This window comes from Thamnophis elegans, chromosome 2 (assembly GCF_009769535.1).
Source record: "Thamnophis elegans isolate rThaEle1 chromosome 2, rThaEle1.pri, whole genome shotgun sequence".
Taxonomy (NCBI): domain Eukaryota; kingdom Metazoa; phylum Chordata; class Lepidosauria; order Squamata; family Colubridae; genus Thamnophis; species Thamnophis elegans.
This window is the reverse complement of record NC_045542.1, coordinates 133,073-149,408: the sequence shown is the minus strand read 5'-3', so window position 1 is coordinate 149,408 and position 16,336 is coordinate 133,073. Positions and strand designations below refer to the sequence as shown.

Genomic DNA, 16,336 nt, shown 5'->3' with positions numbered 1-16,336 from the left:
ATTTTTAAAGAATAAGGATTAATCCTCACCTGCACTGCCTGCCGCTCGTAGAGAGTCATTTGCGATATCTGTGGGCGAGTGCTTCCACCAGAGCCTGAGCTGCCACTGGCTGAATTTGAATTCTGCTCACTTTCCGTCTCCATTGTGTCAGGTCCCAAGGATCCCTCTCTGAAGTTTTGTTTCAAATCCTAGAAGAAGTAATTAGGATTATTTGAATATTTTTTGTCTGAAATATAAATCTATGTCAAGTATCAAAATCTACCTATGATGGATGGAGTATTATTAATATAGGTCACTATTTAAGTAATCATCCAAAATTGCACAAGGTTTGTTTTCCTAAATAACTGTTCCTTCAACAAGGCAAAATTTAAAAATAATGAAATGATGAGAGACAAATGTTAATTTTTAAAGCAAACATTTGATTTTTCAATTAAGAACCAAAAGGTGGGAACAGGACTATTTAACCATGCTATATGAAACTTGTAATGAAACAAATATGAAGTTTTTGAAAATAATTTCTGACTCTAGGGAGTTAAACAATAAAGGTATAAAAGTACATAATTGTGGTATCACATTCTTACACAGTACAGCTTGAACCTAGTATAGACAACCGGTAAATCATGGAATTATATGTACACACAGGAAATTTCATGGCAAGATTCTTAATATCCAAAATATGTTTTGCAAGCTGAACTAATTAAATGATGTACTTGAAAAATGCTATAGATGTTTCAATATTAACTCACCCGAGAAGTCCAAAAATTGACCTCCTTTTTTTAAATATATATTTTATTTATACTTTTTTCGTTAACTTACATAGGTGCTTAGTGAACAGTGTATTGTCTGGGTCAATTTAAATAATAACAACAACAACACCATATACATAGTAATAATCTTTCAACTTCTAATATTTATGTATACATAGTAATAATAATATATTATATCTTGTGACAATATACATAATAGTATTTTCCCAATTTCTAATATCTACTTTTATTTAATAAAACAAATCCCATATTAAAGTTTTATGTATCTATCCATTCTTGCACCCCCCTTCCCATGAACTGTAAGCCGCCCTGAGTCCCCTCAGGGAAAAGGGCGGCCTATAAATAACAAATAACAAATAAATTCCATCATCTCTTGCTCTTTTTAGCATTTCGACTTGTTGAATTTTTAATGAATCTCACATGCTCCTCCCTTGTAACCTTATGTTTCCTTGCAACACTCATATTTAGTCTAAATATTTTATCTGCCTCTACATATATTTCATGCCTTCCAGTTTCTAGGGCACCCCCCAGCAACTTCCATCCCTTTCTGTCCTCTTCTATATTTTGATATCTTATCACCTAGAGCCAAGGTGGCGCAGTGGTTAAATGCAGCACTGCAGGCTACTGCTAGATCAGCAGGTCAGCGGTTCAAATCTCACCGGCTCAGGGTTGACTCAGCCTTCCATCCTTCCGAGGTGGGTAAAATGAGGACCCAGATTGTTGGGGGCAATATGCTGACTCTCTGTAAACCGCTTAGAGAGGCCTGAAAGGCCTATGAAGCGGTATATAAGTCTACTGCTATTGCTATTGCTATTGCTATTAAAAAGTGGACTACTTTTTCCATTTCAGGAATTATTACTATCCTTTCCAAATCTTTATCTGCTTGTGTAAATTGTTGATTTATATCTCCTCTATTTTTTCCTTCATTCCTTCTGATTTCTCTTCTATTCTCGGGGTTCTTTGTTCATCTTTCATTGCCATTTGCTGAAGGTTTCTTAATCACACAACAAATATTGTGCATCTGTTTCTTTGTCATAACTTCCTGGATAGATTGAAGCATTGCTTGTATTTTGTTTTGAAATGTATGTCAACTCATAAGGTTGCCATAGTGAGAAAAAGGGGGGGGGAGCGGATTCCACCCATACCTTCGGCTAGAGTCGGCACTCAGATGACCACAGCAGGCTTGTGATGTGTGCATCTTGTTGGTGAATGTGATTTATGACATGGACTCAGGGGAAGGAAGGAACAGGGGTAAAGTTCAGCCATAATTCAAATGAGGTTTAGATCTGACTGCAAAGCGGTATGGCTGAAAAGGTGCTCCTAATGACTGGATTTCTTTTGAAACTTGGCTCGAGGCTAATGAATTAATTTGGGCACCTTTTGGAAACCTGAAAGTCAGATCTCTTTTTAAAATCTATCAAGATTACTAGATCTTCTGAATCTTGGACTCTCCAATTGCTCCCCAATATTTGGGGTGCCTGGAGGGAAACTCAGGCAACAATAGCAGTAGGCCAGCTATCCGAAGAGCACCTGATTGCAGCTGCAATGCATCCTAACTTCAGACATGAAAGCTGAGATGTCTGTGCCAGTGACCGAAGCAAGAGGAGATGAGTATTTGTGGAAATAAACCCTTAAAGCAGCTGATGGTGAACTCCCCCACCCCAATGCCCAGGAAAAGGGAAGGCCCCTGAGTGAGCTGGGAGGAATGGAGTGGATGCTGGACTGGAACCAAGCAAGGCTCCTCCATAGAGCAATGGAGGGAGGAATTTGACCGGGTCATCCTCCATGAAGAGGGGCCATTATGCAGGTCAAAAGAAAGGGAAGGAGCAGTGGATCCTTTCGGGTGACGAGAAGCAGATGGGAATGCAGCACCCCTTCTCCACCCATCAGGAGGCTGAAACCAGTGCCTCTACCAAACAGCAGGCAGTTTGTCCAGGGTAGACATTCCCCTCCTTCTCTCCGAACTAGGGCTGAGGAATATGGCCACACACATCAAATGCAAGGTTACAGAGGCTGACAAGAGAGAGGAGCAGTGCTGAACAAACCACCCCGGTTTGATGGGGACTCAAACCAGGTAGCCCAATCCCTTGACTCAGCCGAGATCCACCTAGAATGCTATGGACACCTCTACTCATCCCCCAGAGCCATAGTGAATATTATTGCAGATGGGCTAGAGGGAGAAACAAGGGAATGGCTAGCAGCATTCCACAAGAGAAGACTGCAAGGTATAGATGACTTCCTACAACTACTAGAGGCCAGATTTGAGAAGGTGAAGGAGGACCTGTATGCGGATGATAAACTCAGTGACCTGAAGCAGAGGGGCCACCCCATCAAAGGGCACATCCGTGAATGTAGGAGAGTCATTGGAAGGCTACCACCATTACCAGAGCGGCTGTTAGTGCATTTTTTTCAGAACAAGTCTGGACAAACAGATTGCCCAGGTAAAGGCTTATCGAGACATCCCAAACAGACTTTCTGAGTGGTTTTGTGTAGCAATAAAAGTTAATGGCGGATTCCATAATAACGACATGAGAAAGCTGCCAGACACGAAAGAGGATTGACGCCCCAGGAAATGCACAAAATGTACAAATACATAGACAAAAACATAGCATGGGGGTTCATCGAGCCAGCCAAGCCACAGGTTACAGTGCCAGTACTCTTCAAAGACCCAAAAAAGATGCAACTATGAGAATTTAGAGGAACTATGGATTTTAGAGGAATCAATGCCGTGTGCATACACAACCTATACCCTCTCCCCCTCATGAAGGACATGCTATCTCACCTGGCCAAAGTGCTTCACCAAACTAGACCTCAGAGAAGCATACTACCGAGTACTTTCTAAGGTTCACGAACTTCTACAGGCAATTCATCCCCTCCTTCGCGAAGATTACCAAACCCACGACAGACCTCCTAAAGACAGGGAGGCCAGGAACAAAACCTCACTTGGGACAACCTCTGCAGTGGGACCTAACCTGCCAAGAGGCATTTGAAACACTAAAAATGTTTGCAAAGGAACCGGTGTTGACGCATCCTGACCTTGAGCAAGACTTCATTATCCAAGCAGACGCCAATGACGTGGCAGTGGGAGCAGTGCTACTCCAAAGAAATAGCCAAGGAAACCTACAGCCCTGCACCTAAACCTCCCGCAAACTCACAGACATAGAGAGACAACGGACCGCATGGCAAAATGAGGCTTTCACAGTGAGATGGGCACTGCTAACCTGGAGACACCTGCTGGAAGGGGGCCAGAAACCATTTGAAATCTGGACTGACTACAAAAATCTGGAGGCCCTCAGGACCCCATGGAAACTATCACCCAAACAAGTCCAATGGGCTCAGTACTTCAACCGCTTTGACTTTGTACTAAAGCACATTCTAGGGGGGGGTAGGAACTTTCTAGTTGATGCCCTCTCCCGCATGCCCCAGTACAAATGCAAACAGGAGCAGGTGGTGGATGCCATCATTCCCTCTACCCAAATAGTTGCCCAGGTGATCACCAGACAACAACGCCGGGACCGGCAAGACCAACCAGCAAGTGATCTAACCACGAGACTCAAAACCGAACTGATAGCAGACCCCTGGTTCCAAGACAACAAACAAATCTTGACAAAAAGAGATTACCTCGCATGGAAGGGGACGAAACTCTACATCCCAGAATCCCTACACACCCTAATTCTCCAGAGGAGCCACGACGCTAAACTGGCAGGCCACTTTGGGTTCCTAAAGACTTTACACTTAGCCCGGAGGCAGTTCTGGTGGCCCGGCATAAAGAAAGATGTGGATAGTTATGTGAAAAATTGCACCATCTGCACCACAAAGAAGAGACGACTGGGAAAAAACCCTGGACTGCTGCAACCGGTAGCAGAGCCAACGAGGCCATGGGAGGAGATTGCAATGGACTTTATAGTAGAGTTGGTGAAAAGTGGGGGGAATACGGTGATTTGAACTGTAACAGAACTGTTCTCCAAACAGTTGCACTTCATACCCTGTAGCAGACTACCCTCAGCTCACAAGCTGGCCAAACTGTTCCTGAAGCACATCTACATGGAGTACCTTGAAGAATTATCTCAGACAGGGGGATCCAGTTCATGGCTAAGTTCTGGAGGGAGTGCCTGCACTTCATTGGATCACCCAAGTACCAATGGAGGGGCAGAAAAACTGAACACCATGGTAGAGCAGTACTGAGGTGCTACGTGAGCTATCAGCAGTCCAATTGGGCAGACCTCCTGTCTTTTGCTGAGGTTGCGTACAATAATGGGGTTCACAGTAGCATGGGACTAACAGCGTTCAAAGTTATGCCCGAGTATCCAAGGGATCCCCCCCTCCTCAGTCAGCTTGATTGATGGGGTATCAATGCTGAAAGCAACTTGGAAGAATGTCAAAAAAGACACTGGCTAAAGCAGCGCAAACCTATAAGAAACAGGCAGACAAACACCGGGCTCCGCAACGGCCATTCCAGGTGGGAGAGAAGGTCAACCTCGCCACAAAATATTTCAGGTTAAAACTCCCTAGCAAGAAACTGGGACCAAAGTTTATGGGGCCATTCTCCATAGTGAAGATCATCAACCCAGTCACAGTGCTATTGAAACTGCCCCGACTGCTAGGAAAGATACACCCGGTATTCCATAGTAGCCTTTTAAAACCTGTGGTCGGATCAACCCTGAGTCCACTACCCCGAGAGCCCCCAGGCCTTGTGGTCATAGGGGGCCAAATCCATTATGAGGTGCAACAAATCCTTGATTCGAGGTGGCACAGGAGACAACTCCAATACTTAATCAAATGGAAGGGCTACCCATTATCAGAGGCATCTTGGGTAAAGAGTAGAAATATCCAGGCTGATTGCCTTATAGCAAAATTCCATGCAGACAATCCAAACAAACCTGGGGGAGGGGACGCAGCCTTAAATCCTATACTCAAATTGTTTTTGCTTCACACAGGTCATTTGTGTGAAGGGGGGCAGTTTGCAGCTCTCTGCAACTGCGCAATTTGATCCGACAACATTGCGATTTGTTTTGCTATTAATCTATTTTCAGCCATTAACTGCTCCATAATTACTGAGATTAAGGCTTGTCAGGCAGGAGTCAATCTGTTCTGTCCCCCCTTCATGGCTCGTTAACAAACGGCGAGCAGACAAACTTAAAAGGAACTTTCTTTATCAGTTCTCGGCTCAGACTGGCTTCGAGCCCAAAAATAACATAAATACAGTCTATAACCAGATAACGGAATGAAAACAAATCTTTCTTACGGCAACTCAAGTTGAACAAAACGAAAGCAAAACACTTCTTCCAAAGTCTCTAAGAATCAGGGTTACAGAAATCAAAGCACTTCTCCAAGTGTATGTTCTTGAATCAGGGTTATAGGAAACACAAAGCACTTATCCAAGTGTATCAAGCAATGTTGTACGAACCAAGGAACGCACGAAGGAACGTTGACTCCTGCGACTAGGGCGTGGCATCATCCGTCCTTTTATCTCCAAAACCCCACTAACGAGCCCTAGCTGCATCGTTAATCTTGCATTCCGAAAAGACTCACAGAAGACTGCTGCTGAGTCACAACAATAATCTATCACTATTGTTTTATGTACAGAGAGCTTATGCATCGGAGACAAAGTTCTTGCATGTCTAATCACACTTAGCCAATAAAGAATTCTAATTTTCCTTCTAATTTTTTAATATTTTTATTATACCTTATGATGCCACATTACAGCTAATTTAATTTAAAATCTTTAGCTTTAGTAACAACTTTTGGAGATCTCTAGGAATCATACTAAAGTTTTTGGAGCCTACATGTTGCCCTGGGTTTCAGACTGCAATTCAGCAATAAAGTGATGTTAGAATGTTCTTTCCTAGCACTTTATGCACAATGCAGTGACAATACTAGTTCACCCTTTAATGCTTTTTTATCTTACTTATTTATTTACTTATCATTACATTTATATTGCCATCTATTTGCCCATGGAGACTCAAGGCGGCTTACAGATTATAAAAAAATCACATCTAGGTTTCCGGCGGTGACATCATTGTGCTAGGGTTGAGAACGGTTGCTCCCGTAACATCTAACTCAAACTTCTTGGTTTGGGCTCATTTTTGAGTGCTGCGGATCCTGAAGGGATTGGCAGATTCAGGGGGAAACTCTGAAGACACTAGGGTGGTAAGGCAAACTCCCCAGTAGATATGAGAAACCCACTAAATGGACAAGGATCTATCCTGTCACTTGGACAGGACTGGAGTGATGGCAACCGCATAAGAGGGAAGCAAATAGAGAAAGCAGTTGAAATCGAGGCATTTGTTATCGTTGACAACCCCCAAAAAAGGAGGACAACGTGAAATTGGTGGAGCGATTGAGCTGGAAAGAAAAAGGCTCTGTGGTGAAGACTGTTTTTGCAGTCCAGATTTTTGCCGAAAAGCAGTGAGAGTTGAGACAAGAGCTGAAAGTGGCAGCGTGAATAATAGAACGGAAGTGGTCGCAGTGGGAAACCTCATAGGAGAGGGAGGAGAATGAACCAAAAGCCAGCATTGACAATGGGAGAGGGGTATATTGTTGTTGCTGTTGAGAAGACCTGGAAAGCACACAAAGGATCATATAATAGTCGGGCTGGTTTTTTTCCCCCTTCTCCTTTCTGCTCTCTTTTCTACTCTTTTTTCTTTCCAAAGAATAGCTGAACTTTGAACAGAATTTCAATCATGAACAATAAATCCAGGTAACGAAGAGCTCAAGGTTTTTTTTGGGGGGGGGTATTCTACAAATATACAGTACTTACTCTCCTCAGGAGTTGAAACTGGATAAGGGACAGTAGAGGGAGAGCTGTTTTGGAACGGTTGGAGAGTTTTTACCCACCCACCCCCTTGTTTTGTCTTTGCCTCAGGGTCTGCTGTGATTACTGACTGTGATTGATGGAACGAACAGTGATACTGAGGAGAGGGCGACATCTAGTGGATTATAAATTTGAGCTGCAAAGGCTTACACAAGAGGAATCAGCTGTGACATAAAATGGATTAAGGAAATACATAGAGAAACTAATTATTAGAACTGAGTATCTGTATAACTGACATAGCTGAGAGATATTTATTTGCATAAGATAATAGTGTGATATATAATTCTGTGATATATAATAGTTAAGGATTAAAAATAGAATAATATATAGGATTGTCTAGATATTGAAACGTGATATTAAGGAAGGTTAATTATTGTTAAATATTGAGATATATAACCACTGATATTTGTGATAAAGTAGAAATAAAGTAGAACCTGTATTAAATTGTGGGTGAGGATAAATAGAGGGATAAAGATGGCAACTAACACTAATTTAGTGAAGACAATGAAAAAAACAGCATCTAACCCTGCTTCACCAACATCCTCACCCTCAAACCAAAGATCAATAGAGAGTGCATTGGGGCTGCAGAAAGGCGAAGCAGTACCAGGAACAACAGGACCAGCATAAACAATGCAGAGTATGCAATTGATGCTCTAAATGATACAAGAGACAATGACGAAAACCCAAGAAGCGATAGCTACAAATCATGAAGAGACAAGGAGGAACTATAAAGAAATTAAAAACGAAATGGGAGAATTGAAAGGAAATATCAAAAAACATGGATGACAACATTGAAAAGATACAGAATGCCTTAACAATCAATGAACAGAAAATCCAGAACAGCGAAACAAAAATAGAACAAACAGATCAGAAGATAGAAAAAATGGAATTGAAATATGCACAAGTCAATAGAGTTAGAGGTATCAATAATCCAACTTGAAAATAAAAGAGCTTCATTTTATCTAAGATTCCAAAACATAGTTGAAGAAAAAGAGGAATACCTGAAAGGAAAAATGATCGAAATCTTTGCTGAAATTTTACAGAGAAAGGAACAAGAGTTGAGAGAAGACATAGATGAGGCTTACCGTGTGCACACCAATTATGCCAGAAGACATAGGCTACCAAGGGAAGCGCATGTAAGATTTGCCAAAAAAACAACTAGAGATGAAGTGTACAAAAAACCAGAGAAGGGACAAAAACATTCAAGGGAAAAGAGTTGATTACTCTTAAACAGATACAACGGAGAGTCCGGGAACAACGTAGACAATATTAATTTTTAACTAACCAGTTAAATAAAAACAGAAGAATGTACAGATGGATGGTACCAGAAGGGATATTGGTCTCTTGGCAAGGAAAAAGATATAAAATAGAGAATATAGAAGAAGGGCAGGAATTTTACTAAAAATACTTCACAAGGGAAAAAGAACAAGGAAGTAAAGAGAACCTAGAAAGCAGAAGTCAAGAAGAAGAAACAGCAGAAGACAAAGGAAGAAACAGGAAAGAAGAACAGAAGCAAGAGAGAGAGAGAGCAGAAAGGGAAGGCGTGAGAGGGAATAATCAGATACAAACCAGAAGTAATAACACCCCATCTAAAGACGGACCAGGAAATAACAATCATCTCGGTAAACTTGAATGGAGTAAATGCACCCAAAAAAAGAGCGTAGATGTTTAACAAACTTAGGAAACTGAAGGCAGAAATAACCTGCATACAGGAAGTGCACATTAAAAGGGAACATATTAATTTCCTGGAAAACAAAAAAATTAGGGAAACTATATACAGCACTGGCAGATAAAAAAAAGAGGGATAGCAACCTTTATAAAGGAAAACATAAACTCCAAAGAAGTCTACTCTGATGAAGGCAGGATTCTAATGATTGAATTAGAGAAAACAGAAAAACCGATATTATTTATGTACACCAAATCAGAAACAAGAGGAATTCTATAGGAAATTACACAACAAAATAAATGAATTAGAATATTTGCTTAATTGGGGATTATAACGCAATAGTGAACAAAAAGATGGACTATGAAAGTAAAAGAAATAATAAGGCAAAAAAAAATACATTACCTAAATCCTTTTTTGAGAAGGCAATGGAATATAAACAATATAAAAAATAAACAACATATAAAAAAAGAAAGGCACAAAACATGAAAGCAATATATCTTTTGTTCGAACACCCACCAGTCCTTAGTGAGAATTGACATGGCCTGGATATCATCTGGACGATGTAATCAATTAGAGGAAATCAAAATTTCCTTCGGAGTCCTTCAGGACTGGGCAGCCTATAAATTTATTGAACAAACAAACAAACAAACAAAATTGAAGCAAACGAGTGGGCCGATCATAACCCAATAAAATTAAGATGGAAAGGCTAAAAAAGAAGAAAAAGATGGATGATGAACTCAAATATCATAGACGAAATAGAATACACTCAAATGCTGGAGAAAGAATTAGAATTTTTTAGAATAAATAAAAAAGAAGACACCTGAATTCAAAATCTCTAGGACACCAGGAAAGCATACATAAGAGGCTTCACGATCGCCTACATTGCAAGAAACATCAGAAAACAAAAAGAGCAACAAGAATGTATCAACTTAATAACTCAAAAAAAATTAGCACAGAAAATTAAAGCAGCCAAACAAAATTACTTTGAACAAGCCAACAAACCTGGACGATGGCTGGCATACAGATTGAAAAATGAAAGAGAAAAAAAGATGATATACCAATTAAAAGATGACGAGGGAAATATTCAACATAAATCGGAAGAAAAGAAGCATATTATTCAAAAATACTTTGCAAAACCATACACGCAAGATAGTATGGAGGAAACGAAGATAAAACAATATTTAAAGCCAGAAAAGATAATCCCAAACTCGAAAGAACAAAGGGAGGCAATAAACAGGCCAATCACGGTTAGCCGAAGTGGAATTAGTCCTGAAAAACCAGAAAAATAATAAAACCCCAGGACCAGATGGAATCCCGGTGGAGTTATACAAATATAATAAAATAATACTGGAAGAACTAGGAGTGGAAATGTTTAATGAATTCTTAGGAAAAGCCAAGATGCCTGAATCATGGATGGAAGCAATAATATCACTAATCCCGAAAGAAGAAGCCAACCTACAAGAAATCCAAAATTACAGACCAATTTCACTATTGAATTCAGATTATAAAATATTTACAGCGATTATGGCAGGAAGAATTAAACAAGTTTTAAATGAACGAATACACCCAGACCAAAATGGATTTTTACCCCACAGACACATTAAAAATAATACAAGAGTCATCCTAGATAGAATATTATGAGGCACATCCAGAAAAGCAATTGGTACTGGTTTTTCTTGGCGCACAAAAAGAATTCGACAACGCAATTTGGAAATTTATAACAACACAACTAGATAGCATGAAATTCGGAGAAAAATTTACAAAAATGATAGAAAAACTTTATAACACCCAGACAGCCAAAGTTCTGATGAACAGAGAACTAACAGAGAAGATCGAAATTAAAAAAAAGAGTTAGACAGGGATGCCCCCTCTCTCCTTTGCTGTTTATACTACCTCTGGAAATATTATTAAATGAAATTAGGAAGGACCAGGGAATAAAAAGTTTAAGATTTAAGAATATAAGACCCAAGCCTATGCCTTAGTATTTGTTTTAGAGGATCCACTAGAATCCAGTCTGAAATTAATTCAAAAATTAGAAGAATATGGCAAAGTGGCAGGATTAAAAATTAATAAAAACAAAACAAAAATGATAATTTAAGAATATGCAAAAAAAAGCAGGAAGAGGAATTGGAATTAGTAACTAAAATGCAAATAACTAAGAAATAACTAAGCAAATAACTAAGAAAGTGAAATACTTGGGGATCTGTATGTCGGCAAAATGTTCTTCAATTAAAGGCAACAATTATAGTAAACTAGTGACACGAATAAAGAAAGATTTAGAAAGCTGGAAAAATATTCAGCAATTACTAATGGGACGTATAGCCACAGTTAAAATGAATATTTTACCAAGAATTTTATTTTTGTTGCAAGCCGCACAGGTAAAACTTTCTTTCTGGAATTAAACAAAATAACCGCTAGGTTCATCTGGCAAGGGCGAAAAGCGAGGATTAAACTAAAGTCAATGCAAGACAGCAAGGAGAGAGGAGGCTTAGCATTACCAAATTGGGAGTTATACACATTAGCGATAACAACATGGGTGAAGGATTGGATAGAGCTAAAGAATAAAAGAATCTTAACTTTAGAAGGTCATGATCTGCAAGCAGGTTGGCATACGTTCCTATGGGAGGATAAAAATAAAATGCACAAGTACTTTCAAAAACATCTAATTAGAAATGCATTATTGCAAAACTTGCTCAAAATTTTTAAAAACTACTATGTGAAAATCCCGAATTGGCTATCCCCGAGAGAAAGGAGAATGCACCCAAATTTTACAGATATGAATAAAATGTTAAGATACAGAGATTTAATTAATGGCCAGGGAAATTTAAAAACAATTGAAGAATTGGTAGAACAAAACATGAAAGTTGACTGGATAACCTACTTGCAAATCAAAACTAAACACAATAAAAATACTAAATTATATGGCATCGAAATGGAACCACACGAATTGGATAAAATAATCCAAAGTTCAGAAAGAAAGATGATAGGGAGAATATATAAATTTCTCCTGGAGTATGAAATGGACGAAGAAATTGTGAAAGAACAAATGGTAAAATGGGCACAGAACTTTGGCTACAATATTGAATTAGATAAATGGGAAAATTTGGGGGGGATAAATTCAAAAATGACACTATCAGTTGCATACAGGGAAAACCAGTACAAAATGCTTTACAGATGGCACCTGGCACCAGTAAGATTAGCAAAAATCTCAGCAAATACCTCCCCAAAATGTTGGAAATGTGAATCAATACACAGAATATATTACCACTTATGGTGGACTTGTGAGGAGGCTAAAAAGTATTGGAAAAGAATTAAAAATTGAAGTCAAAATAGATTGGAAACCAGAAGTTTTTCTACTAGGAATATTGACTGCGAAATATAAAAAAGAAATCCAGTATTTAATTTTACACATAATTACGGCAGTGAGGATTGCCTTCGCTCAGAAATGGAAAAATAAATTTATACCAAGCAAAGATGAAATAATAAGAAAGGTTAGGACTGTGCCAAAATGGACAAATTAACAAAATAAATCCAGAGAAAAGAAGAAAGAGAATATTACCAGATATGGGATAAATGTTATAGGTGGATGGAGGAAAGAAACAAGGATCAATGAAGGAAATCAATAAAGCCCAAAAATAGTAGATAAGGAGAATTAACATATACATACATACATACATACATACATACATATGCATTCAGGAGAGTTTAAATTTACTAGAGGTAATCACCCAATATAGCAGATAGATGAGTAAAATAAGAGGGTTAAAAATGATGAAATGCAAATGAAATATACTAGAAGGGGAAATAACATAAAGAGAATTGTATTGATTTGTAATTGCTACTAGAAAGAACAGGAAGTTCCTGTTCATACTGTATTGTGTAAATGTAGTTTACGTCTAAGTTCTCTGTGTGTGTATTTTGTGTTTGTAAATAAATAAAAATATATATTAAAAAAATCACATCTAAAAAAGTAAAAACTAATAAAAAATCAAATAAATCAATGTAATAAAATCACCCACCTCCCACCCCAGCGACAGCCGATCACACAAGCCATATAATGGGGCCCATCTCACCCTGGGTTCCCCAGAACCGCTGGCAGGGCCAGGTCTTCAGCGCCTTCCGGAGCAGTATTAGAGTGGTGATCATTCTAATCTCTGGGGGAATGATGTTCCAGAGAGAGCCACCATGGGGAAGGCCCTTCTTCTGGGTCCCACCAGGTGTATCTTTCTGGGGGATGGGACCAGCAACATTCCCTACCTCCTCGCTCTGATGGGTCGGGTAGATATGATTGGCAAGAGACGGTCCCTCAGATAGCATGGTCCCAAGCCATGAAGGGTTTTAAAGGTGACAACCAATACCTTGAATTGCCCCCAGAAGCAAATCAGCAACCAATGCAGCTCACGCAGAAGAGGTGATGCACGTGCACATTGGTGTATGCAGAAAACTGTACTGACTGCTGCCTTTTGCAACAACTGGAGCTTCTGGATACTCTTCAAGGGCAGTCCCATGTAAAGCTTGTTGCAATAGTCAAGATGGGAAGTAAAGTAAGACATGAGTGACTGTGAGTAGGGATTGCCGGTCCAGGAAAGGACTTAACTGGCGCACAATTCGCAGTTGCGCAAAGGCCCTCCTGGCCGTGACCATCACTTGCTCTTCAAGCAGGAATCGTGAGTCCAGGAGACCCCCCAGATTATGCACAGGGTCTGTTTGGGGTAGTGTCACCCCACCCAAGACCAAAGATGGCAATTCTCCATGAGCCAACGAACCCCAAACTCAGAGCCACTCAGTGTTGCCAGGGTTTAGTTTCAACCTGTTGCTCCCCAGCCAACGCCTAACAGCCTCCAGGCACTGTGAGAGGGAGGACACGGCATCACTTAACTCATCATGGGCTGAGACATACAGCTGAGTATCACCAGCATATTCGTGATACCTCAGTCCATGGTGACGGATTATCTCACCCAGTGGCTTCATATAAATGTTGAACAGGAGGGGAGAGAGTGCCGAGCCCTGTGGTACCCCACAAAGCAGTGAGTGAGTGAGGGGGTGGATCTCTCCCATCAACTTTTGTTTTAAAAATGTATGCTTCCTACTTTTTCCTTTTGTCTCTCTTCCCCCCCCCCCACACCTGAACATTCTAACCCCTAACCCTGGAAAAAAAGAGCAAACTTTCAAGCACAGCTAAAAACAGTTATAGGGACTGTGCTCTCTGCACTGACTCATGTCAACGTAAAGTTAACAATTTCAAAACTATTGCAAAATTAGCCCATGTACTCTGCCAGACATTAAGTCATTCCTGCAAGCAAACAGCACTAATGGCTATAATTTTGGAGAACATTTTCTTAAGGCAACTGTATTCATCATATTTTCTCTGCTGAAACTTATAATAAAGGCACTGACCCTCTTTAATACCAGAAATTATGTTGCTAGAAGCAGGGGAAGAAATTTTGAAAGAAATAACATAATTCCCCCATGCCTTCTGAATCAATCTTCAACTGCTTGCATTTTCATTCTCCTTAAAAGGACAAGTACAATGTTCTGACACAATTTGCAGTTTAGGTTTTCAATGAGTGAATGTTTCTTTCTCCAAGAGGAAAAAAATAGAACTTGTTTTAATTAGGACAAATCCTAAGGAAAGAACAGGTAGCAGAACAGAGCTGGAAAGGACTTTGGGAGTCTTTTAGCCCAACCCTCTGCTCAAGCAGGGACCTCCAGGGAAGACAAGTTGTTCCACTGATTAATTGTTCTATCAGAAAATTTCTTCTTAGTTCTAAGTCGGATGTCTAGATACCAGAGGCAAGTTATGTTTTAATTTTTATTTTTAGTCTGATGCATTTCTTGATACCTTTTATCTGCCATTTATCTATCCCCAATAAAATGCTGAATTTCTGAGTGGAGTCAATGTACATTTTGGAAGTTTGTTAGCCAGCTCCGGAGTTACCTCCCTTGTATTTTGATGCTTTTAATCAATAAGAAGCTAAATGAGCCATAGTCTACAGAAGCCGGTCAGACGCTTTCCAGGTTCCAATAGAATTCTTTTAATAGACGACAGGGAGCAGGTGGGCAGAGGAGGACCGGACAGGGTGCTGCTGAAGCCTTCGTGCTGCCAAAAGCGCCGCAGACGCTTGTGTACAAGGAGGCCCTTCGGGGACCGTGCAGGTAAAATGTTAACGCGGGAAACACGTGTTTCAAGTGCAGCTATCAAAGGAGCCAGATGCGAGCGGAGCGAGGCAGAGTAAACGACTGGCCCGGGACACCGCTGCTCATCGCGGGGACCATCGAGGCGCGCCTGGGAGGAAAGCAGACCTCACCCACAGGCAGCAGCCCACCAACAACATTAACGGTGCGGAAGTGCGCGGGGCGGAAGGAGGGGCGGGAACCGCAGCGGCCGCAGGAGGGAAAGTGGCCCGCAGGTGTGAGTCCTGGGCCGGGCACCGCTTCCTTACCTCTGCTTCCAGCTAGGCCTAGAGTCTACCCCGAAGGGGGCGCGCCAACGACCCAGGCCAGCCCTCCCAGCCACGGGAGGGCGGGGCGGAGCCGGGATCCGGCGAAGAAGCCCAGGAGGGGGGAGGGGAGGGGCCCGAAGGGCTGCCACTGCGCCCCCTCGGCAGGTCGCCTTTCCCGGAGCCGAAGCCGCCTCGCGATATAAAGCGGCCCCTCCGCCGCCGTGTGTTTAATTTCCTTGGTTCAGGCTCCCCCCTCCTCCTCCTCCTCCTCCTCCTCGCCTACCCACTTCCTGCCAAAGGGGGCGCCAGAAGGCGGTTCTTCCGGAGCACGTGACTCGCCTTCGCCCCGAGCCCTCGGCTAGCGAGGTTTGCAGTTGCCATGGCGACGGGGGGGGGGGGGGCGGGTGCTCGGGGTCGGCTCCTGTCGCCGCTGGATTTCGGGCCTGGATTTCGGCCGCAGGCGGCGCAGAAGCGCGTGAGGCGGCGCGAGCTCTCTCCGCTACGGCGGCTGGCAGTTCAGGAGACGCAGCTGATATAGGAATAGGTTTTCCTTGTTGGATTTCTGCGGACAAGGATTCACGAAGGGAGGAAGGCAGGCAGGCAGGAATGGCCCTGCTACCAGACCGCCGCTCCCAGGAACAGCGGG

General features: G+C 41.4%; 1 protein-coding gene across 3 annotated transcripts in view; it reads right to left on the bottom strand.

Annotated features, from left to right (window-relative positions):
- LOC116503764 (polyhomeotic-like protein 1) overlaps positions 1 to 16,003 on the bottom strand; it is a 63,601-nt gene extending 47,598 nt beyond the window's left edge. Inside the window, exons 1-2 of one of the 3 annotated variants that reach the window (XM_032210376.1) lie at positions 15,691 to 16,003; positions 30 to 188 (exon numbers count right to left, since the gene is read on the bottom strand). In XM_032210376.1, the coding sequence (XP_032066267.1) occupies positions 30 to 143 (114 nt within the window). In that variant the 5' untranslated portion in view covers positions 144 to 188; positions 15,691 to 16,003. Of the gene's footprint in view, positions 1 to 29; positions 189 to 1,912; positions 2,016 to 8,666; positions 8,810 to 15,690 lie in introns of those variants that run through there. The other 2 variants (XM_032210374.1, XM_032210377.1) reach the window with 2 other exon arrangements.
- Positions 16,004 to 16,336: the final 333 nt, after the last annotated feature.